The sequence below is a fragment of the Homalodisca vitripennis genome, chromosome 3, assembly GCF_021130785.1.
Source record: "Homalodisca vitripennis isolate AUS2020 chromosome 3, UT_GWSS_2.1, whole genome shotgun sequence".
NCBI lineage: Eukaryota > Metazoa > Arthropoda > Insecta > Hemiptera > Cicadellidae > Homalodisca > Homalodisca vitripennis.
The window spans coordinates 192,426,574-192,451,191 of NC_060209.1; the positions used below are offsets into that span (position 1 = coordinate 192,426,574).

The following is a 24,618-nucleotide window of genomic DNA, read 5'->3' on the forward strand; positions in this document are numbered from 1 at the left end:
AATTCACTGTAAAATAAGTACATACATACATAAATATAATACAAATACATACAAAGTACACAGAATTGCAGTAATACGAGTGCATAGCAAGAAATACGAATAATACCATGGCATTGCAGTAATGCAAGTACATACAGAGTACTAATGAACGAAGTTATGAAATAAATTCACTGTAAAATAAGTACATACATAAAATATAATACAAATACATACAAAGTACACTGAATTGCAGTAATACGAGTGCATAGCAAGAAATACGAATAATACCATGGCATTGCAGTAATGCAAGTACATACAGAGTACTAATGAACGAAGTTATGAAATAAATTCACTGTAAAATAAGTACATACATAAATATAATACAATAACTTTGCATTAATACGAATACATACAAAGTTAACTGAATTACAGTAATACGAATACATACAAAGTACACAGAATTGCAGTAATACGAGTGCATAGCAAGAAATACGAATAATACCATGGCATTGCAGTAATGCAAGTACATACAGAGTACTAATGAACGAAGTTATGAAATAAATTCACTGTAAAATAAGTACATACATAAATATAATACAAATACATACAAAGTACACTGAATTGCAGTAATACGAGTGCATAGCAAGAAATACGAATAATACCATGGCATTGCAGTAATGCAAGTACATACAGAGTACTAATGAACGAAGTTATGAAATAAATTCACTGTAAAATAAGTACATACATAAATATAATACAATAATTAATACGAATTCATACAAAAACTTCACAGTACATACAGTAATACAAATACATACAAAGTACACAGAATTGCAGTAATACGAGTGCATAGCAAGAAATACGAATAATACCATGGCATTGCAGTAATGCAAGTACATACAGAGTACTAATGAACGAAGTTATGAAATAAATTCACTGTAAAATAAGTACATACATAAATATAATACAATAACTTTGCATTAATACAATACATACAAAGTTCACTGAATTGCAGTAATACGAGTGCACAGCAAGAAATACGAATAATACCATGGCATTGCAGTAATGCAAGTACATACAGAGTACTGAAGTACGAAGTAACGAAATACTATAACTGTAAAACAAGTACATACATAAATATAATACAAATACATACAAAGTACACTGAATTGCAGTAATACGAGTGCATAGCAAGAAATACGAATAATACCATGGCATTGCAGTAATGCAAGTATATACAGAGTACTGAAGTACGACGTAACGAAATACTATAACTGTAAAACAAGTACATACAGAAATAATTCATTAACATTGCAGTAATGCAAGTATATACAGAGTACTGAAGTACGACGTAACGAAATACTATAACTGTAAAACAAGTACATACATAAATAATTCATTAACATTGCAGTAATGCAAGTATATACAGAGTACTGAAGTACGACGTAACGAAATACTATAACTGTAAAACAAGTACATACAGAAATAATTCATTAACATTGCAGTAATGCAAGTATATACAGAGTACTGAAGTACGACGTAACGAAATACTATAACTGTAAAACAAGTACATACAGAAATAATTCAATAACATTGCAGTAATGAAAGTATATACAGAGTACTGAAGTACGACGTAACGAAATACTATAACTGTAAAACAAGTTCATACAGAAATAATTCATTAACATTGCAGTAATGCAAGTATATACAGAGTACTGAAGTACGACGTAACGAAATACTATAACTGTAAAACAAGTACATACAGAAATAATTCAATAACATTGCAGTAATGCAAGTATATACAGAGTACTGAAGTACGACGTAACGAAATACTATAACTGTAAAACAAGTACATACAGAAATAATTCATTAACATTGCAGTAATGCAAGTATATACAGAGTACTGAAGTACGACGTAACGAAATACTATAACTGTAAAACAAGTACATACAGAAATAATTCATTAACATTGCAGTAATGCAAGTATATACAGAGTACTGAAGTACGACGTAAAGATATAATATAACTGTAAAACAAGTACGTACAGAAATTATTCAATAATATTGCAGTAATACAAATACTTACAGAGAACACTGAATTGCTGTAATACTACTCACACAAATAAAAAACTAAATAATACAAAACAATTGTATTTACACTAAGATACGCAAAAGAAGAAATCCAATCAAAATTTTAATAAAACAATAATATACGAAGTATTAACTTAATAGGAGTAATATAACAGTTTCAATAACACGATAAGATACAAAGTAATAAACATAATACAAAAACTTTGAAGTAATACAAATATATACAGAGTAATACGAAGTAATACATTAAAAGTTTTCATAACATACAAAGTAATAAACATAAACATTGCAGTAGACTATGCTCCATACGGAGCAAAAAATTGTTTAACTACTATATTTTAATCCCTTTTAAACCATTGATTGTAAGGAAGTGATTTTTTTCCATTTGCCGTTGAACCCAGTAGAGGTCAACTAACCGAGAGATATCCATGTAACTTCTCCTGCAACATTCCTGTAATGATCCCCTGATCCTGTGTTCCAGAGGGCGGCTGATGGCGGAGGTGTCCGCCTCGCGCCCCAGGGACTCCGCCTTTACTTCTACTGCGCCGTCACCACCGCCTCCACTAACCGAGAGTCAATAGTCAAGTATTTATTGCGGAGATTTGTATAGCAAACGTCAAGTATCTAATAGTTTTGACACACATGCTACATCTAACTCTCATTCTTACATACATTTTGACACTCACTCTGCTCCATTCATCGCCAATTTTTTACCCACCTCAATTCGAGAGTAAGTCTTCTAATTGTGCGGTCTCCCAGTTATACGCCATAAATTCGTTCACGCTATAAAAAGCATTGGACACTAAACAGCGTTTCAAAATAGTTTTAAATATTTTATCCGTAGGCGAATTTTTAATTTCATTTGGCAAGCTGTTGATGAGATGAACTCCTGCCTGTGAGGGCAAACGTTCGTGAACTACCGTCCTGTATGTCCTGGTTCGTTAGTTTTCTCTGCCTCTTGTCTCGTACGAGTGAACATCCCGTCCGTTGGTCAAGGTGCATTTAAGCATACAGTATGACGTTGTTTCTAAAATGTAGATACTTGGCAGAGTCAACAGCTGCAATCTTTTGAAAACTGGCCTGCACGACTCTCTTAATTTTAATTTTGCAATGATGTGTATCGCTCGTTTTTGAAGCTAGAACGCTCTTAAAAATTGGTTACTTGAACATGCACCCCACAGCACTAGTCCACAGGTGAGATGTGGATAGATCAAGCCATAATAAGCCGTCATCATAACCTGAATAGGGCAGTATTTAGCTAGAGATCTCAGCACATAAATGCCTTCTAATTTTGAGCAAACGTAATCGATATGACAATTCCATGTCAAACCTTGATCAAAGTAAATTCCAAGGAATTTCGAGGAACAGACCTCTTCTAATATGGCCTCATCCAACACGATGGCCGGGCCATATTCGCAGACTGTCGAGCGCAAATATTTAGAACATTGGATTTTGAAGAATTTGTTTTTAGATTGAGGCTGTGAAAATATTGCACACAACTGTTTACTGCAACAAAGGTGTTTTGTTCTAAAACTGATTTTGTTGTATCATTAAAACATAGAGTCGTATCATACGCATACTGCACGATTCTTCCGTGTGGTAGTGATGATTCTATGTCATTGACATAGAGCAGGAACAGAATAAGGCTGAGAATTGATCCTTAACTGTCTGTGGTTAATTCAGCGACTTCAGACCACTATGGTCAAGAAGCTATAATCATCGGGAAGAAATTCAAACGCGAGCCCAAAATTGTTAAAACAGTAAGAGGCCAGAAAATATCGCCATCCTCAATGCTTCACTTGCAAAAGAAAAGTGGGAATTTTTAATTTTTTCTAAATCTGTAGAGCAGCTGTTTAAAATTTTCGACAATTGTCTTAATTTTCATCTTAATTTAGGCTGCCCTGTAAAACTGTCAAAGTTTGTCATAAAAACATGAAAAATAATTGGATTACCAAAGGCATCCTGATTTTGAGAGAAAATCTTAAATTTTTCTCCGAAATTAACAGAAATACAAAAGACAATAACTTTAAAGATTTTTTCCGGAACTATAAAAAGATTTATAGAAAAGTTATTCAAGCTGCAAAATCATATGATACATTAAATTCGATAAAGTCTTCCAGCAATCTTTCAAAAACCATTTGGGGCATTATTAAAAATAAAGTCAAAGATTCGAAAAAAGTCCAAAATAAAATTGGGGATCGAATTGTGGGTGATGAGATTGAGGTGGCAAATGAATTTAACAAGTTTTTTGCAAATGTAGCCTGTGAGCAGGCCCCTCGTCCGTCATCACATCAAGTGAAACCCACTCAAAGACGAAGTCCAGTAACCTCAATGGTCTTGACACCTGTCGTTGAGGAAGAGGTGGATAGAATCATTCAGCAGCCACAGATCTCAAGTTGTCAATGACATAGAGCAGGAACAGAATAAGGCTGAGAATTGATCCTTAAGGGACTCCATAAATAATTTTCATTGAATTATAAACAAGGTTTGAAATTTGGACAACTTGAGATCTGTGGCTTAAAAATGAACTAAGCCACAAGAGAGGCACGCCTCGGATGCCATAGGACCCCAATTTGTATGATTGTATTTGTTAAGAAACTGAAGAATTCATAAAAAAAGGCTTTTCGAATATTTTGCTTATTACAGGCAAAATCGAGACAGGCCGATAACTATTGATGAGTGTGGGGTCGTGTTTTTTGAAAATTGGGATTACTTTTGAGATTTTTCGGAGCGAGGGGAAAATTCCTGTGCGAAATGACAGATTAACTAATACAGTCAAGGGCCTCACAATATGCTTAGAGCATTGCTTGATGAGCCACATTGACATTAAATTAGTATAATTGGACTTTTTCGATGGAAGCTGCTGAATGATTCTATCAACCTCTTCCTCAACGACAGGTGTCAAGACCATTGAGGTTACTGGACTTCGTCTTTGAGTGGGTTTCACTTGATGTGATGACGGACGAGGGGCCTGCTCACAGGCTACATTTGCAAAAAAACTTGTTAAATTCATTTGCCACCTCAATCTCATCACCCACAATTCGATCCCCAATTTTATTTTGGACTTTTTTCGAATCTTTGACTTTATTTTTAATAATGCCCCAAATGGTTTTTGAAAGATTGCTGGAAGACTTTATCGAATTTAATGTATCATATGATTTTGCAGCTTGAATAACTTTTCTATAAATCTTTTTATAGTTCCGGAAAAAATCTTTAAAGTTATTGTCTTTTGTATTTCTGTTAATTTCGGAGAAAAATTTAAGATTTTCTCTCAAAATCAGGATGCCTTTGGTAATCCAATTATTTTTCATGTTTTTATGACAAACTTTGACAGTTTTATAGGGCAGCCTAAATTAAGATGAAAATTAAGACAATTGTCGAAAATTTTAAACAGCTGCTCTACAGATTTAGTAGAATTTAAAAATTCCCACTTTTCTTTTGCAAGTGAAGCATTGAGGATGGCGATATTTTCTGGCCTTGTGTCTCTTACTGTTTTAACAATTTTGGGCTCGCGTTTGAATTTCTTCCCGATGATTATAGCTTCTTGACCATAGTGGTCTGAAATCGCTGTATTAACCACAGACACTGCGACATTGGGAAGGTTGGAAATGGTATTATCGATAGCCGATTGTGACGTTGCTGTTATTCTTGTGGGGTTTTTATTCATAATTCAAGATCAAAAGACCTTAGCAAGTCGGCTAAACGTTTGGTGGATTGGTGGTTGTTGTCCAAAGCGTTAGTATTGAAAACGCCCATTACGACGAAGTCAAGGTCATGGTGAGTCAGGTCTATCAACAAGGATTCTAATTTTGAAAAAAAATGTCTTCGTTTCCACTGGGAGACCTATAGATGCCGATGACGACCAATTTTGAATTTTGGGGCTTGAAGTTTAATTCCGGCTGCTTCAAAACGTTTATCGTCCGTTTCTCTTATCGTATAGGTAACTGAAGTCAAACTTTGTTTAAACAAAATTGCAACATCCCCACCTTTAGAATCATGACGGCAATATGAGTTGGCCAATTTAAAATTTTGAATTTTGTATAGCTCAATGTTTTTATTGTTAAAACCGTTTTCGGTTACAACAAGTAGATCTGTCTTTAGATCTTCACACATGAGCTGGATTTCTTCCAATTTATTCGTTGCGAATAGGGCGTTTTGGTGGAGCAGCCTTAATATAAATGTATTTTGAAATTTTGTAATTGTTTCGCCAATTTGGTTTGAGTGTGTCAACTTTGCTCGTCGCCTTGAAATGGGGTCCCTAAAAAGAATGAGGAACTTCCGTCATCAGAGAGTGGGTCTGTTGTTGTCGTGATGGTGTTTGGAGGTTGGAAGCTTCCGTTGGAGGAGTCGGCAGGTCAGCTGGTCTTGGGCTCAGCATGTCCAGTTCTGGCGGCAGCGAACGTGGCGCTTGAGTCGATTTTTTCCTCCATCGGATCGAAGGCAAGTCAACAGCAGACGCGCGAGGACTTTCTTCCCACGAAACGTAAGATGCATCCCATGACTTGTAAATTGCTGTCTTGAGATGCCAGCGAAATCGAAAAAGTCAACACGGGGATGTCTCTCACATAGCTCCTCGATCTATGCATTTACCAGGAGAATGCGCTGGTTGATAGGATGGCATGATGGCAAGTCATGGCGGTGCGGAAGGGAAGCGACAATAATCCTAGAGGAAGACCCCAAAAGGTCCACCAAGCGTCCTTCAAGATGCTCGTAGATGACTTTCCCTCCGCCACATCGTCGGTGCCGGCGATTAATATAACACAAGATCCCGAAGATAATGTACAGCCGGATCCAACCGTTAGCAGGCCAGCTCCTGGTTTGCAAAACCCCAGGACTTTAGCTGATGGTTGCACCAAGGCTGCAAGGAACCCCGTCAGGTGACGGCCGTGGCTAACGCTGAGATATGTCAATGTAACTTCTCATGTAATATTCCTGTAATGATCCCCTGATCCTGTGTTCCAGAGGGCGGCTGATGGCGGAGGTGTCCGCCTCGCGCCCCAGGGACTCCGCCTTCACTTCGACTGCGCCGCCACCACCGCCTCCGCTGCCCACCCTCACAGAACGCGAACAGATCAGGATAGAGTTCTACAAGACCTATGACGTGATGACAGGGGTAAGTCTGAACCATGGACATACGTTGTTACAACCTATTAACACTACTAGGTTGACTTTGTCATTTTGAATTAGGAATTCTAGTGAATATTTCCATCAGCTTATAAGACGCTTCATACAGCCAGTCACCCCAGTCTTCAAGAAAACCGACCCCTTTTCAGTTCAACATTATCGTCGGATCTCAATTCTGCCAGCCTTCAGTAAGATTTTTGGAGAAGGTCTTCCTTATTCGGATTAGAAAAAACACAATCTACTGTCAAATAACTAATTCGATTTCAAAAGTGGTAAATCAACTATAGACGCAGTCATACGTCTAGTTGTTATGATAGTAGAAGGAATTGAAAGTCGAAGAGATACATTAAGTGTGTTTCTCGACTTATCTAAAGTTTTTGACTGTGTTGATCACAACGCCCTACTTTACAAACTGAAACTTTATGGGATACACGTTGGGTGCGCATGGAGAAACGTTAGTATTCATTGTTTTAGCCAATATAAAGCACCGCAGATAGAGTTCATCAATTTTGTCACACTACAGAGTGAATTTATGAAGTTGAACGGTATAGGAAAATTCTACTTCTTTCACTCTTAGATAATTGCATCACCTTAAAAAGATAACTTGTTAAAACTCCTAAATACTGTCCGATTCAAATAAACCTTTAAGTATAATTTTTGAAAATTAAACCAAATTTCAAGCAAATCTCTGATATGTTCCATAATCGTTATAGTGTTTTAACATGCAGTATACAATAATTATTAATGATAATATACAACGTAAAAATTAGGCTTGGGAATTTTTTCCTACCTTTTAAAGGACGATAAAAATAATAATCAGTTTTAACAGGGGTGGTGATGCAGTTATCGCCATTGAAGACCATAATGGTCGCAATTGCACACATGAACTGTTGTGTGTCAGTGCTTCGTTATAGCCAAAGCGGCAGTTTTCTCATTCTACCAAGAGTGATGTACTGCCAAGCACTTAAGTTTCAAAACAAATCAATTTTGAAAATCCGTCACAGACTTTTTTTAAGACAAGAAGCTTATAAATTGTTATTAAGCCTATAAGAACCTCAGCGCTGCTTCCTGAGTGACAGGATATTCGAGATGGGTAAGGTTAGGGAGTAGGGGCCGCCTCCTATCGAGATATATGAGGAAGAATTAAGCACTAATCTCAAAGTGCCCTCCCGAAAGAAGGGGAGGCCAGCTCTGAACCAGTCTATCCTGTCAAAGTAGGCAGAGAGTGGCACACCCTTGTTGAGGCTGGCAAGAACCTCTGAGGTTACGGAACAAACCCCACCAAATCCAACAGTCATCTCCCGCAGTAGACTAGATCTATCGATTGCCCTTGCTCCCCAGAATCTCGACATTTGCGGTTAGTGATGTGCCGCTCCTGGAATTTAAATGTTATGCTTACCTGGGGTGCTCATGCCAACTCTCTCTGCTCCCGTCTTTCCAGTCATTTTTTGTCTAAAGAAACTTACGTTATGTACAAGTTCTAGTTTACTTATCAATGCCTATTTTCCACTGTCACATTTTGTATGGCACTATTCTTTGGGGCAACTCTGCTGGTGCAAAGGAAAGTTTTAAATGTCAAAAAAAGCTATCCGCTGCCTCATGAACATTAATGAGAGAGATTCTTGCAGACCTTTTTTTATAGAATTAGGTTTACTAACATTGCCTAGTATCTACATTTTACAGAGCCTAGTTTATATCAAAGAAAATCTGCCCTTGTTTACTTTAAGAAATTGTGTACACTCTCATAATACCAGATCTGCAACTCTAATTGATGTGAGATACACTAGCTGAAGCAAGTCCCAACATAGCTTCGTCTAAATCGGTACAAACCTTTTCAATAAGTTACCTTATAATGTCAAAACCGTGTGCATTAAGAACTTTAAGAATGTTTTGGTTAAGTGGCTGAAAATGAAAGCTTTTTATACAGTAATAATATTGAATTTTAAAGTAATTTTAAAGAAATTTTAAACTAGTTATAAGTAATTTTTAATCTAGTGATAAGGAAATTTTAATCTAGGTGAAAGAAACTAGTACTAAGGAAATTTTAAACTAGTTATAAAGAAATTTTAATTTAGTTATAAGAAACTACTTATAATGAAATATGACAAATGATATAGCCTAAATCATGCCAATACTTTGACATTGTTAATGCTTAATGTGGGATAACAATAAAAATTCTTGATTCTTAACAACCATAACGTTGCCCAGATTTAAGTGACTCATCGGTTTTTGCTGTGCCCAGTGGTAGGTTCAACTGGAAGGTATAAACCAGCCAGAAGTGATCCCTGCTGGGTGTCACATACATACATTATGTTGTAATAGATATTAAGTAGGTGTTATCTAATTATGTTTACGTACGTTATGTTTTAAAGGTCCGCATCGCCGCCACTCTGGGAGGTTTCTTTGGGTTGATGGTGCTTCTGGTGATCTACAAGAGTAAGTGCAAGTCGCGGTCTCTGAGTGACCAGCACCTGGAGGCCGCGGTCACCGCCGTCATTGAGGAGGAGGAGGAACTCGCCCTCAACGCCCTCAACTTGTACGGACCGCGGCGCTCACTCGGCAACATGAGTGCGCCCACCGCGCCCTACCCGCGCTTCTCCTCACTGGGCGGCCACTCGCTTCTCAACCCGCCCACTCGCGTCCTGTACGGCCAGAGGGCGCGAGTCAGCATACCCTCGGCTACCACCCCTTCCCCTCGACTCACGCTCACCTCGCCTCCCCTCAAGCGGCCTTATCCTGAGGTAAGAAATACACTGGTGCTGTCATTGACATATATGAGAAACAGAATTAGACTGAGAATTGATCCCTGGGGAACCCCGTAGCTGAAATGGATTGGATTTGAAAACTGATTTGAAATTTGGACAACTTGAGTTCTGTCGTTTATAAATGGTCTAAACCTCACACGTATGACACGCCTTGGATGCCATGTGATTCCAGGTTTTCGAGCAGAGTTATGTGGTCAACAAAGTCAAATGCCTTTGATAAATCGAGAAAAGCACCTAGGATGGTATTTTGATTTTCTAAACCCTCGACAACCAAGTCGACCAGACTCACAACAGCGTCTATAGTCGATTTACCTTTCCTGGACCTAAACTGTTCATCAGAAAGTTGTTTGTGTTTATCTAAATACCGCTGCATAATTGTCAAAATTCCTTTTTCCATAATTTTGATCAAAACTGGGAAAACTGAGACAGGCCGGTAGTTGATTGTGGAATTGGGATGGTCCTTTATGAAAATTGGACCAATTTTTGCGGTTTTAAGGAGTGAGGGAAAACTCCTTGTGAAAAGAAAAACTAACGAGTTGAGTTAACGTCTCAAAATATGCTTAGAGCATTTTTTTATGAGACACATTGACATTAGTTGAGATCCTTATAAAGATCCTGGTTAAAGGAGATTATAGATCCTTAACCAGAGTTGATCACCTCGACCTTACTACCTTGCAGCTCTTAACCATCAACTGGAATCATGGTGTACGGAAACTAGTTTTTTGTTTATTTTGTTATGTATTGAAATAATTTTGTAAATCTGTTCCTTCCATGGCTTGTGCCAAACTGACAATTGTTACCAAACAAAAGTCCTCGTGACCAATGTTATAGCGATAGCCTATACAAATGGTTTGGTGGAGGGCAGAAACCCACCCAGCTATAGCTCACTTTGCAGTAGAACACCTGCCCAATGATATTTACTTTAATGGTAACGAAGTTGAAATTACTCTCCATGAAATGTTTAGAGCAATTTAATAGTGAGGGAGATTGTATCGTTAACGATATGAGTGTGATAATTGTTTTCCTAAGAAGCGATAAGGCTGGAAATTCTTTGCAGTCGGCAAATGTACATGTGACGTTATCAGTAAATTTCAGTATTGCAGCTAAGTCTGTTCTATAAATAAGTCTAGAAAACATACAACGTTGTAATCCACCATATTTCTACCACTTCTTTAACTCATGGCTGGAGACAAATAGTCTGACAAGACAAAAAAGAAGGAACGCTGATCACCCTCAATGATCATTCAAATGGTCTGAGAAATCATGTCCGTACACAAATTGTGTTTGTCTTCCCGCACGATACATTGCTCTCATTCAAAGATAATTGTGGCAAGGAAAATAAAATGCGTATTTTTAGAATAATACTAATACTTTATCCCAAAATTAGTAGTACTAATTTTTATTTTATCTATATTTATCATAGTTGTGATTTCTTCATTTTTGAACACTAAACTCATCAGGAAATGAACTATTTTAAGTTCTCTAAAACCTAATAGATCGACATTTAGATATAAAAATGTATGATTCGTTGTTAGATTATAGTGATTATTTTCTGCATTCCCAATACAAGGTAGGAGTACGCCCATCGCGTGTCACGTGACAGGCTTAGCTGAAGGTACGTGCACAGTTATAAATGTCCATTTCATTCTTGACATATCCTGCGGATTATCTGTCCAGACAAGCAATCAGGCAGAAAAGCCATTTTTCCAGCCCCTTGAGTAACATGCTTTAATTACGCTCAGCCAGATCTCATGGTGGGACACTGGGCTCAATTTTATCTATTTACGAGATGCAAATCTTATCTCGTAAAAATTCAAAGTTTCGTGTCAATTTTAAAGTCAAAAGATGAAATTATTTCGTTAATACTGCGAATAGTTAGGCTACACTGACGCTCAGCCTAATCCCGTTGAGAGAGATGGTCCTTACTAAATACGATATTGCTTACGTAGAATTGAAGTTACAAGCAAATTTTCAAGTACTTAGATCAATTCGTCCTCCAACCGAAGAAAGACAGACAGCTCGAAGAGAAATTGTGGCATTGAAATTGTACGAATCGTTATAACAAATTTACCCGATTTCAAGTTTACAGCTAAGTTCATCCTAGAAATATCCTTCTGAAAGTTATGGTACGCTAACAATGGACCAGACCTCAAGGAGGGGAATGCATCGAACTCGATGTTGCATATATAGAAATGAAGCTTCATGCAAAAATGTCATGTCAATTCGTTTTTGAGGTGTCGTACGGACAGATAGACAGGATAAATATTTTTCCAACCCCCTTATAACCCTTTTAATGTCAACGATCGCTCTTTATTTTTTATTTTATAGGTCATTTCGATAGGGATATTTGACATATCTACTCCAGACTAGCCTGGCATTATTCGCTACACTAGAAAATCAGTCTGGCACTTACTGGAGTTAATAGGCTTCGATAATGCTCAGCCAATAATTTTTCAAAGCCTATTTTGTTGATACTTTTCCTCTTTTTAGGCTACAAACAAGGGATGATTATTCGAACTTTCGATACAAACCATTTCAAATTAAAATATCTAGTGTTTAATTTTAGTAACAGTAAATAATTACATTTTGTGTAAATAGTGAGTATAATTTTTGAGATCTTATTCACCCCAATGTAATCTAGGCAATGCTAATACATACATTGTACTTCATTGTGATGTGTACATAAGCATATTTTTCAATTCATATACTCGTACGAGTATTTCGTTTTCCAGCTGACGCGATACTGAGTTGTTCATTATTCACGAAAACATTTCGCACTTGTGTATCGGATACTTGTATAACACATTGCATAACACGTGTTGCAGGAGGAGGAGGACGACGACTACCCCGACAATTTTCTACAGGTGCCGTCGCGGCGCGCGTCTCGACGCCTTAGCTCCATCACGTGTTCCAGCGCCGACAGCTCGTATCTGGAGCGACGGGGTTCAGCAGTGGAGATGGGTCGCCCCCCTCCCCCCGCCCTGCGACGTCCTCCTCTCCCTCACGAGCACTGGGACTTCTACTACCCCATCGATATACAAGTAATTGTAATACTTCTACTAATAACATTTCTCTTTAGGCGGCCCCGACGTGAAGCAAATGGCATAGAATGGAGGTGGGTTGTCTGAATCTTTACTGGAGGGGATGTCGAAGGAGATCAGTGAGGGATGGAGATCATTCATCGATCCCTTCTCGGCTTCTAAGTTCTTACAAACATGTATGGCGTATTAATAGACGTCTCCGAAAGAAATAAAAATAGTTGCATCCTAAATCCTAACTAATTAAAATATTTGTGTCGACTGAACAATCCTGATGATGGTTTGTAACTGGTTAAGGATGCGACACTGTATACTGCGACATAAAATATTTTTATCAGAGATGTTAAAAAGTTCCAGCATCAATTTTGTTCAACCCCCGATCACACGCCATGACGGCCAGACACGTGACAGTTCCGCGGTGGATTGGAAAAGCGGCCCTTGTACGCAGTAAAAGTTGTTTCTATCAATTATTTGAATTGAAATCTAGTTAAATTTTGTTCACTGTTTTCTATAAAATGGCACACAACAAGTAATGAATTTTCGGTAACAAAATGAGAATTTTCGGTATATCGCACTCTCAACAAATAACATCAAGAAAGCTCCCAAACATTTTTACCTGGTACTGTAACAGTTCACTTTTTATTTCAGAGTGAGAAATTTTGCACTTTACAGATTAAAAAAAAATAAATACTGTCCAACTGATTGTTAACAAATGGAAACACGAGTGTTGCGTTAATGACGTGCAGTTCGTGAATATTAAAAAAACAAAAAAAAAACAAAACTTCAAGCAAAAGCCGAAAATGAATGCGAATTTTGAAGAAGCTACTTTTTAAATTAGGAAATTTAGACAAGCAAAATATTTGAATACCTATTATACAACTATGTATGAAAGACTTTGAAGGCATGGGAAAGATTGTCACCACAAGGTGGTGGAAATAAAATACCAATTTTAGAAATTCAAGGTATCTATGTGACAAATTTTTCACGAAAATAAAATTATTGACTTACTTTTTTAGCTTAAACTTTGAGTTTTGAAACTACAGGTTACAACCAATGATTGAGTGTCCCCGTGTGGTTGCAGGTGATACAGCCCACACCGCTGCTGTCACCGTGCACCAGCGAGGGGACGCTGTACGACCACCCCCGAACCGACGCCGCCCCCGCGCTGTCACTGCCCAGACAGGCTCCCCTGGCCTCCATCAGCAGCTGTCAGGTCAGCTCCGCCCCCTCCCCCGCCCTGGCTTCCGACTGCCACTCGGTCGGCTCCGACTCCGTGTTCCTGGACGAGGAGTGCATGGACACCGAGGACGAGGCCGAGGAGTTCTCCACCGACAGCGACGTCGACGACTACGGAGACGAGAAAAGACAGTTCGACCCAAGAAAGCTCGGGAGTTACAGTCCGTCCAGTGTTCCTTTCGCCGAACATTTGCAAATGTCCAATTACCCGAAAACGATGGCGGGCAGGTTCCACGGTGCCCAGCCGATACGGAGGTACTCTTCCCCGTCACACAGGTCCGGGGAGGTCTGCGGGAACCCCCCGGCCTGTAGCACCTCTTGTGATACCTTCGCCGATAATAATATAGCGAGTAGGCCCCCGTTACCCCTGCCCAGTGACGCGGAAGTCAGTGGCGGCGGTGTGACGCCGCGGGTGGACGAGTGTAGACCGCGACCTGTGGCCAGTCTGTCGTGCGACCACTTGGTGCGAGCTCTGAGTCGACACGAGACCAGTTCTGTGCGGGACCTGGTAGAACACTGTTCCTGGTCTCAGGAGACCTTGTTCTAGCTCCTGTACCGGTACCGGTACCGTTCTCATCTACGCAATAATTCAGTGCACTGATCGATCTATTTTAGAAGCGTGTTGTGTTGCCTTTCATTCTTGTCTAATATAAAAAAATGGTCTCACTTCATTGTTTTCACTTGTACTACAAACAAAACACAATGTTTTTTGCAGTTCCCCAATCAGTTTATAAATAATAAAATTATTGTTCTAACCTAACACGTGTTAGTTTTTGGATTATTTAGTTTAATATAAGTAAAATAATCCGAATTTAAGGAACCCTTTTTTATTTCCAGTCATGCGAACGACTTTTATACACAGTATTAATTACAAAAGGTATTATTTTTCAATAAAAACCTGAGTGGTGAGACAAAATAGTAGGGCAACACAACACTATCTATATACAGGGACTCAATTTAAGTTACAATCAACACCAAGTATGTCTCTTACAGATGAGTTCTTAATGTAATAATTGAATTAAATCAAATACTTAATTGTACTTGAATGGGTACATAATTCAAGTGTTTTAAAATATGTCAATTAATTTTTTGTCTAAACTAAGCATTATTTATTTTGAACACTTCTAAGGTGTAAAGTACAAATAGCAAATTTTTCCGTTGTGTCGATCATTAGATCTATAACAAGATTATTTAGTACATTGAATTACATTTTGAGTTGTGCAAGAAATATTTGTGAGTCCAAACAAGTTTGGTTTTAATAATCACAATAATTGGCTAATTTCTTCAAAATTACAGACATACAGGCAAAACAAATCTAGCTTTACTACATGATATGAAGTGTATTGGATTGTAGTCTTCCATTCTGTCGTTGATTAACAGACTTCTATAAGACTGCAAGCAAACACAGGTAGAACATCCGTTACACTGTTCTAAAACTTTTCCTGTAGAGACTGTTGAAGGCTAATAGCAGTTTCATAATATTATTAACGGTTCTATTGATAAAATAACGCAAATTTTTTAGTTTTTACTCATATTATACTTTTATAAAATAATAAAATGACATATAATGGTTGAGGATAACGAGTTTAGCTCCATTTCACTAAAATCTGACTCTGTCACAGGTTTGACTCCTGGAATCTGGAGGCCATGTATGTCTGAAGAGATACAAAACATATGTGGACTCCAGATTCCATGAGTCAAACCTGTGACAGTTTCAAATTTCAGGCGCTGAAGTGAGAGGAAGGTGAAATGGAGCTAAACTCGATATTCACATTGAACCAACCCTGTAAATATTATTAACATTTTAAGAAAAATACAAAAAAGACTATTTAAATATACTTAGTCAAATAATATGTCTTTATATTAAATAAGCTTCTCAAATTAATTGAAAAATACAAATTACATATTGGTCTGCAGTGAGTTTTAATTTAGTATTCATAGATAAGTAATGTGACAAAATTGATTTATCTAAAACAAATGTTAAAAATCTTATTTTGGAAATAAACTTAAATATCTGTGTCAATAAATTCTTGACATTTTCTCAACTACACACTTCTATAACATAATATAAACTATTTTTAGAAGGAAAAAGCCTAAACCCTTACAGTAATTTGATTTGATTTAATGCAAAGACCGTGTTTAGTATTTATAAGAGAGTATTTTTATACTTATTAGTACTTTCTAAGGTAATTGTTTTCTATAGATTAATCCGCGTAGTCATACTCATAGTAAATCAATGATATTTAATATGGCCTTTATAACTGATGAATATTACAACCTTATACGAAATCTTAAAAAATCGATTTCTTGTAACCAAGTTTGTAACAATGTAACAAATCCTGTTAAAAACAAAATTTGTTTGTCCAAGAGATTTGTCCCAACTGAATGTATTTTTGTGTTGTAAATTCTGTTAGAGGTTTCACATGTATGTAATAAGCATATTTTCTCTGACTTAAGTAAGGTTCTTCAGTAAGTTTTCGGTGTGGATAATGTTTTTTATTTTAGTTTTGCTATCTGTTTTTTTCAGTCATCATCATTGAGAATGTCTTTTCTCAAAACGGAACAAGTTGAAAATTTTTTGTTATTCCAAGAGAAATTTTAGGTATTTTAAGTAGAAAATTTGGGTTCTTTTGAAACCAGATCCAAATGAAAATGTGGATATTTACAGTATGTACACAGCATTAGGGAGGTAATATTTATTCAGGATTTATGATTTACAAAAATTATATTTTATAGTCAAATTAAATTATATTTTTTAATAAAATATAATTTAAGAAAAAGTTTGTTTTGGAAATTAACAAAGTTAATATCTACAAAAAAATACCATTTCCTCTTTCGTGAAACGGTACAAACAGTAAATGAATTAATATACTTCTATAGATTTTTGGGCTTGATAAGAAGATGCCCTCAAATTCTGCCCCAATGAATGATTTACCATTCAAGTAAATGTTTTATGTTTTTTGTGCTCAGCCAAGGTATTCTGTATATCTGTAATCAACATTTTGACATAAAAATATCAAGATATTGTACCTAATATTGCTACAATATTCAGAAGGAGATTACTTGAGGAAGGCTTTCGTTCCTGTACATTACAAGATTAGTACAACTGTCTAGTATTGGATAACAGTTGTGCATCAGTTGTAACAACAGTTGTAACAACATGTTACAAATCAGCGATTTCTATATTTGAAATCCACGTTTTCACTAAACAGAATGTCACTTTCATCAGATTGTTTGTATTTCTGATAACTTATGAAGTTTTCTGGGAACTAACACTTCTTACTTTTATTTCTGAAGAAATCAACTCTTGACTGTGAATTGTAACTAATACTTTATCAACATTTATACCAACAGAAGTGTTGTAAATGTAAAATAATATGTCACAGTAGTTGCAGTTTAATCTGTCACAGTTTATTACCACATACTTTTAGATAGAAACACATATCAATGAACTGCTGTTAAATTTTACACTTCAAGATCTTCCGTATTTTTTTAAAACATTTTAGAACAGACAGATAGTTACTTAGTGTATTTTACAGGAGTACTTCCTCCCAAGTGAAATTAGGGACCATCAAAATCACTTGCCTTCTCAGAAGTGTTCATGACCGGATACACTGTCGTTCCTTCAATACATGGAATTGAGGACATAGAACTCATAGACTTTTTTATTTTTTATTATTTTTTTAGGTACTGTATTAGTGTTTTTTTTTTACTCCTAATACATTTAACCGTTTAGTTTTAATCCCCATCTAGTTGTTATGTATATGTTATGAAAACGTTGATATAATATTTAAACAATTATTATTTTTGTTACAGTGCATTCAAAATGTACTATTATGAGATATTCTAAAATAAAAGCCCTGAGTTACGAGATAACCCTGACCACACCTATTGTAAATTAGTTTATACCCTTGGATTTAATTATAATCAAATTAAATTTGTTAGGTTTTACCGCAACGAGTAAAGTGAAAGTAAAGAAACCTGTAACCAGTGAATAAAAGAGAACTAATTAGCGGCTTAACTAAGGTTTTAACACGATTAAACTCACAGAATAAACTGAAAGAACTCATCTCTAAAGAGACTTGGACAAATAAGTAAGTTAAATATATATTTTGAAAGTAGAATAGTTTAGAAGTAAGTACTCTGTGTAGAACTGTCAGTGAAAAGTTACTAAATATTTTGTTACTGTCATTTGTAAAATATTTAATAAGTTAATAAAGTAACGTCGGTATTACGGCTACTTCTGTGATGTCGTCTATAAACTCTTAGAGGCGAAGCTGCTAGTTGATATTTTGCCATGTTAGGGTTGTCTTTTTAAATGAATAAAAATGTTACTGTTGGAAAGTTGATGTACAAAAGAATGCCCTTTTTGAAATTATATGCCGAATGTCTTGCAGTGTAGCCCTAACTGAATGCTTGCCGATAAAGCAACAGTTCTAGTTTTAACCAATTATGCTTATAAGAAATAACAATGTTATATGAGTTAATAAAAAGTATTTAATAGTTTTTCCTTCCTATCTAAACACCATAATACTTTATTTTACAGAATCATCATTCTTATTGATAATTTAGATTCATAAAAATGTGCTGCAACATTATTATCTTCAAATTATCGTTCACTTTCATTAGAAATAATGTCTTTAGTTTACTTCAATGTTATTAATTATTTAAATACTTAAGTTACAAATCTATAAAATGATATATCCAAGGAAATATATGTAGATTTAAAATGTTGCCTTCTACCGATTTTGTAAAATAATGTTTGCTTTCTATACTGCTCATTGAAGTATAAATAAAAAAAGAAAATTAGTCTTCTGGTTAAACTTTGTGTACTCAACAAATTGAAGCATATTGAAATTGTTATCTACCAGTAAAACCTTAGCGTTGTTGACGATACGTTAGTAAGTACTGTACTTTACTTGATTGTGACAGTAGAGGCCGCAGAGCCTGTGAGAAGTGACTGAGGAGTACCATGTAACACTTGTTGTTGATAAGTTTGTCTTTAGCAGATTACGTACTTGTGTTGTGTATGTATGTGAAGACTGGCAACTCCATGTTGTGTTACGTATAGATGAGAGTGAAGACAGTTGTAACACATTTCAGAGTGATCCATTTGTACTGATAAGGAAAATATGTAATATCGTATATTCAGGGATCCATTTAAATAGGACTAAAAATTCCTTTTTTATTTATTAACTAGGTTTTTAACATTTTACCAGTAAAATGGAGGATATAAGTGGGGAATAGTGTTGAAATAGGAGTGGAAAGGTTTGGACGTTGGTATGCAGTACAGTGTCTCTCTCAACTTCACGGGTGGGACGTGAGATGAGTTGACGGACTGCTTTACTTTGTACAGCTCCTGCGTTTATAATGATCGTGTAGTTCTAGAGAATGTCGTGTAGCTACCTCAGAAAGCCCTTGGCGAAAGCAACTGTTTAGTTTTAATGGAATAGTCAGTCTTAGTCATCTGGAACCATCCCTAGTGTGTTCCGATTTGTAGGTACTAAGTTGTAAACCGAGTTCAGAGTATTACTAAAACCAGAACAGTTCCCAAAATTCAGTACCTAATGAAAATTGTTGAAAAGGCCACTATTGAGATAGTGATCATAAAATTGACTAACTAAAAGAATAGGAGGCAAAACATATGTACATACATATTTACCGCTATAACCGTTATATCATAATATTTTTTTTATTTAGTTTTTAAGTCCAACTTAAAAATTTTATAGCACTCGCTTAATCTGCTTCTTTTATACTTAAAGGGTGAACTTGGAGCTTTCACTAAACTAATACTTACAAAGAAAAATTTATCAATTGATAATTATTGTGTCTTAAACTATATGGGAATTAATGTTAGTACCGTATTTATATATTTGTGAACAAAAAAAAGAATTCCAATATATGTAGTTAAAATTCCTCCGCTAGGACTCCAAGGTATATTGTAAAACAGAACTTTTAGTTGTGATAACTATTACAATGGATAAGAGACACTACCTTTTCTGTTTTTATGGCAAAGAATAGCAGATTTTAGAGAACTGAGATTAGCACTATTACGATTCCTGGAACAATTATCTCGCTCCTTAACCACATTCAAATTGAAATTTTCAAAGCCAGTAAAGAACTATTAGTTGCTATAGTTAATTATTCCAAAGCCAAGACGATAAATTACCTTCTTTGCTTTCTTAAGGAAGAATAAATAGCCAATTCTCTATTTCCATTATTATATTAAAATTCCTGGAACAGACAAGAATTATCTTATTCCTAAACAATGATAAGAGTACAGTAGTCATGTTGATTCCAAGTAACAGTTTCTTAATAGGAATAATAAAATACCACTTGAAGAAAATAAAGTAAAAGCGTTCGAGCGTACAGTACTATAGTCGCCTTATATACTATAAACACGGAATACTGTAAATTTATTTCTTTCCGCTCGTACATTGTAAACCAGACTACTGAAGTTGATATCACCAGCCTTTACTCTATTACAGTTCATCAGTATATAAATACAGAAAATGAATAAATTATCATACCTTGACTAATTAATTTACTTGTTTCAACTTTTGTCCCTAACAAAACTGACTGTCGTTAGATACAATCTACCAATATCTTCCATTTTAACCGTACCTGTGTTAAGTACCATAGATAACGTGTTAAGGATTTCCGTTGTAGATGATAAATAAACTTCAACGTATCAATTAAAAGCATTTTATTTACGTGCCATTTTAACGAGTCAATTTATTTCAAGTAATTATTTTTTTTTACTTTTCAATAATACACCGAAGTTCTTAATACAGTTTTAAAATTATTTATGTGTAGTGGAAAAATTCTAAGGCCCTTCATTAATTGAGTGTTAGAAAGAGTTGCCAGTCTGTTGATGTAAATACCATCTAGGTCATGTACAGAACAAATGTCGTTGTAAATGCTATTGTAAAGCATTGTTTTTGTTACACTCTTGTACAGTTTGTATTTTTAACAACTGTTGATGATGACCTATTAGAGATTCTATTTTTTAAAACCAGACCTCTGTGATAACTGTGTGGAGTCGATAGTTTAAACTGCCTTACTCGATACAAGTGACAGTTTGGTATACAGTGTATCGTTTTTTGTGTTAAACGCACTTTGTCAGTGCACAACTGCTTTGGTACAGGTTTTTGTTACGTACATGAAGAATGCAATCATGTCTCATGTAGCTAAAATAATATGGATAATTGGTTGTTTACCAGTTACACTATTTTAGACATTTTTACAGTAAAAATATAACAAATCTATTATAATTTAATTATAATGTGTTTTTTGAATATGTTGTGTTCTTTGTACTATTCAATATTTTAACTTAAGTACTATATATTTGAAAGCTTTATAACATCTCAGTAGTACATACTACAGTATACAATATTATTGGTAGTTTTAAGTAAGTAGGCTTTCCTTTGAATAACTCTTAGTGGCGCAACTATGGCTTCGATTTGGGGAGATGAATCTGATTGAAGGGCCCACATAGGAGGCGGGGGCAGGTTTGGAATAATTATGAACAGATTTAAATTAAAATAAATTAGATAGGAACATATTTTTCTGCCTTATTTAACAACAATTTGGATTGCTGTTCTATTTTTTTTCTATTTTTAGGATTCTTTTGGGGGGGGAGTTCTTTTCCTCTCATCCCCCCATAGTTACGCCACTGACCTCACAGTTTTTAAGTATAATTTTCATTAATTTTATGGCATCACTATTTATAATAAGAGTGCACCTGAAATTACTAAGATATCATAAATGGATAATTTTAAAGTGATAAAGTATTAGTGTACACAGTCAACAACATGTGTTTAAACTAAAAGGGATGAGTTATGCGTATGGATTTAAACACATCTCATTCTAGTTATAACGCACAAAGAATCATTTGGAAACATGAAAACAACCTGATTCCAATTTAAATTTATGAAGATACTGTTGTGTTTTATGTTAGGAGTAGCGGTTAACATCCAATCAATTGGGGGTGGAGTAATTGGCTAAAACCAATTATATGTTTACTATTGTTAAATTTTAGCTAAACAGACTAGTTTTAATATGCCAATAAATGTTGTTATATTTACACGAATCAGAAATAAAATTAATGTTACTTAATATTTGAAAAATAGTGATGTTCACAAAAATTAAAACTCCTTTAATTCCTACGTACTATCTTTTAGTAAATATTTTCCAATGTACAGGGTTTGTTCAATAAGCATCGGGCTAGTTTCAAAAATCAAAATTTATTGCAGATACATTACAATTACTTAATAATCTTCAAAATGCATTCCTCCTGTATTGATACATTTAATTCAGCGTGTCTGCCACTCGTCAAAAGACCGCTGGAAATTGGTTTCCGGAGTACTGTCATGAACCTTTGTCGTTGCCTCTTGAACCACTTCGATGGAGTCGAAGCAATGTCTTTTGAACTCCCTTTTCATTTGCGGAAACAAGAAAAAGTCTGGAAAACCCATGTTTCAACGCCAGCAATAAACTTGTCGAGAAAACCTTCACCTTCCTGGGTGCAGTCCAAATTTTCTTGTGAAATTTCCACATGCGATAGGTTTTCTTCCTTGTGACTTTCAGCACCAGTTTTACGCACACTTCCCTCATCGCGATCCTCTGTTATAATGTTGTGGACGGTTCTGGCTGTAAGGCCAGTCTCCTTACTAATAAAGGCGATGGTTAAACGACTGTCAAGAGTCCAAACTGTGGCCACCTGAGCATTGGATCGAGTGGTCATTGGGGGTCCGACATGGTGATCTCTTACAAGCTCCCGGCCTTCCTTAAACTTTTTGTGCCTCTCGGAAAGTTTTGTGCGGCTTAAGGCATCATCCTCATAAGCCTGTGTAATGAGTTCAATGGTCTCGGCCGTGGATTTCCCCAAGTTTAAAGCCACAGCGTAATATGGCTCTACGGTCTGCTCCATGATGGTGTGATGACACCATCAAAAATCACATCACGAAAGTTCACATCCTATCTCAACACATGCCCGCAGGTTACTGAATTAAAATGCGCCTGAGTGGTTGGGGACCCCTCTACCGAGGATGACTAGTCGGACACCTCTCCACTACTCCCGCTCAGGATACAGCGAACCAGTCCCAATACTTATTGAACAGATCCTGTATTACAAATATGGGGTCTAATGTGAGTAATTTACATATGAGAGGACTACATTTTGATATTTAACAGAAGCATATCAACATTTTTCAGTCAATTTAGTAACACGTAATCAACACAGTTATAGTTAAGTTAATTTTGTTATAACATGTTGTAATTTGTATTAAAGTTTCTTTAATAGTATTATTGTACACATTATTATTGTTATTTTCTTTAAATTGGCCAATAGGTGAAAAGACGTCTTTAGTAAATGTAAAATAAATAAGTCATATGTTTAAAATATTTCAAAATTCCATAAACACTCTATATACCTGTTGCTAAAAAAGCATTTCAGTTTGTAGACATATTTTTATTACTTAGAGCTGTCAGTATTGGCCTAGCATAGCAATATTCTCCTATTATAATTACGTATTATGTTACTGTATTGATGATGATGAATTGTCTCGCAAATTAATGTTATTACACTTCATTATTTTTAACAGTTGAACTTGTTAGAAGACTATATGAAATTCTAATTGTATTACAGCACCATTTCATTTGTGCTTTTCCTTCTGAAGATTTTAAGAATGTAAAAATTGATAAGAATTGAAAAATATTATTTTGGATTGTGTTAGTCGTACTTCTGTACAGGTAATTGACTCATTCTCTTACAAATGTGCTCACAGCCATGTAATAGTAATAATAATGATGAATGTCAATTAAAAAGTTTACAGCTTGTAAATTTTAGCAGAGTATAGAATTCAACTGAGAATCGAGGAACGTTATACTTTATACTCCCAATATAACGAACTGGACATTTAAATAGTTGTCTAAATATAATAAAAAGCCACGCACTCCACACAGTTAACTGGGGTTCGATACTTGTTAGGCGAGGTGGTGTGACATTTGTGTCTCCAATAAAACAAACGATCAATGTTACATGTTTGTTGTTTTTTTCTGTTTTAACCCCTTTCTCCAAATCGGTAAGTACATTCTATTGTCTTTATCCAAGTCACTTTCCCACATATGCTCCAAGTAATGAAGTTTAGACACTTACTTTTTAATGCTCTAAATTGAACAAATCTGTACTATTATGAATATCAGTGGCTTAAATTAACATCTACATCTACATAATTAACATCTAGTTGAAACACTGTTTACACACTTACAATCTTGAAATATCCCAGCCTCGCTTGTGGACAGCCATCCTCAAGTTAAAACGAAATTCTTTGATTCGATGTGATCCAGAATGTTAGATTTTAGTTGTGATGTCGGCCACGTAAG

General features: G+C 35.6%; 1 protein-coding gene across 1 annotated transcript; it reads left to right on the forward strand.

Moving 5' to 3' along the window:
- The first annotated feature begins 7,010 nt into the window (after positions 1-7,010).
- LOC124357935 lies at positions 7,011-24,273 on the forward strand. Its single transcript, XM_046810061.1, has 4 exons — positions 7,011-7,182; positions 9,566-9,934; positions 12,784-12,999; positions 14,078-24,273. The coding sequence occupies exons 1-4, from the start codon at positions 7,042-7,044 to the stop codon at positions 14,777-14,779; spliced, it is 1,428 nt and encodes a 475-aa protein (XP_046666017.1). The 5' UTR covers positions 7,011-7,041; the 3' UTR covers positions 14,780-24,273.
- Positions 24,274-24,618: the final 345 nt, after the last annotated feature.

Coding starts and splice junctions, on each gene's coding strand:
- LOC124357935 (XM_046810061.1), top strand. CDS start 7,042: ATGGCGGAGGTGTCCGCCTCGCGCCCCAGGGACTCCGCCTTCACTTCG. Junction 7,183..9,565: donor CCTATGACGTGATGACAGGG/GTAAGTCTGAAC, acceptor TATGTTTTAAAG/GTCCGCATCGCCGCCACTCT. Junction 13,000..14,077: donor ACTACCCCATCGATATACAA/GTAATTGTAATA, acceptor GTGTGGTTGCAG/GTGATACAGCCCACACCGCT.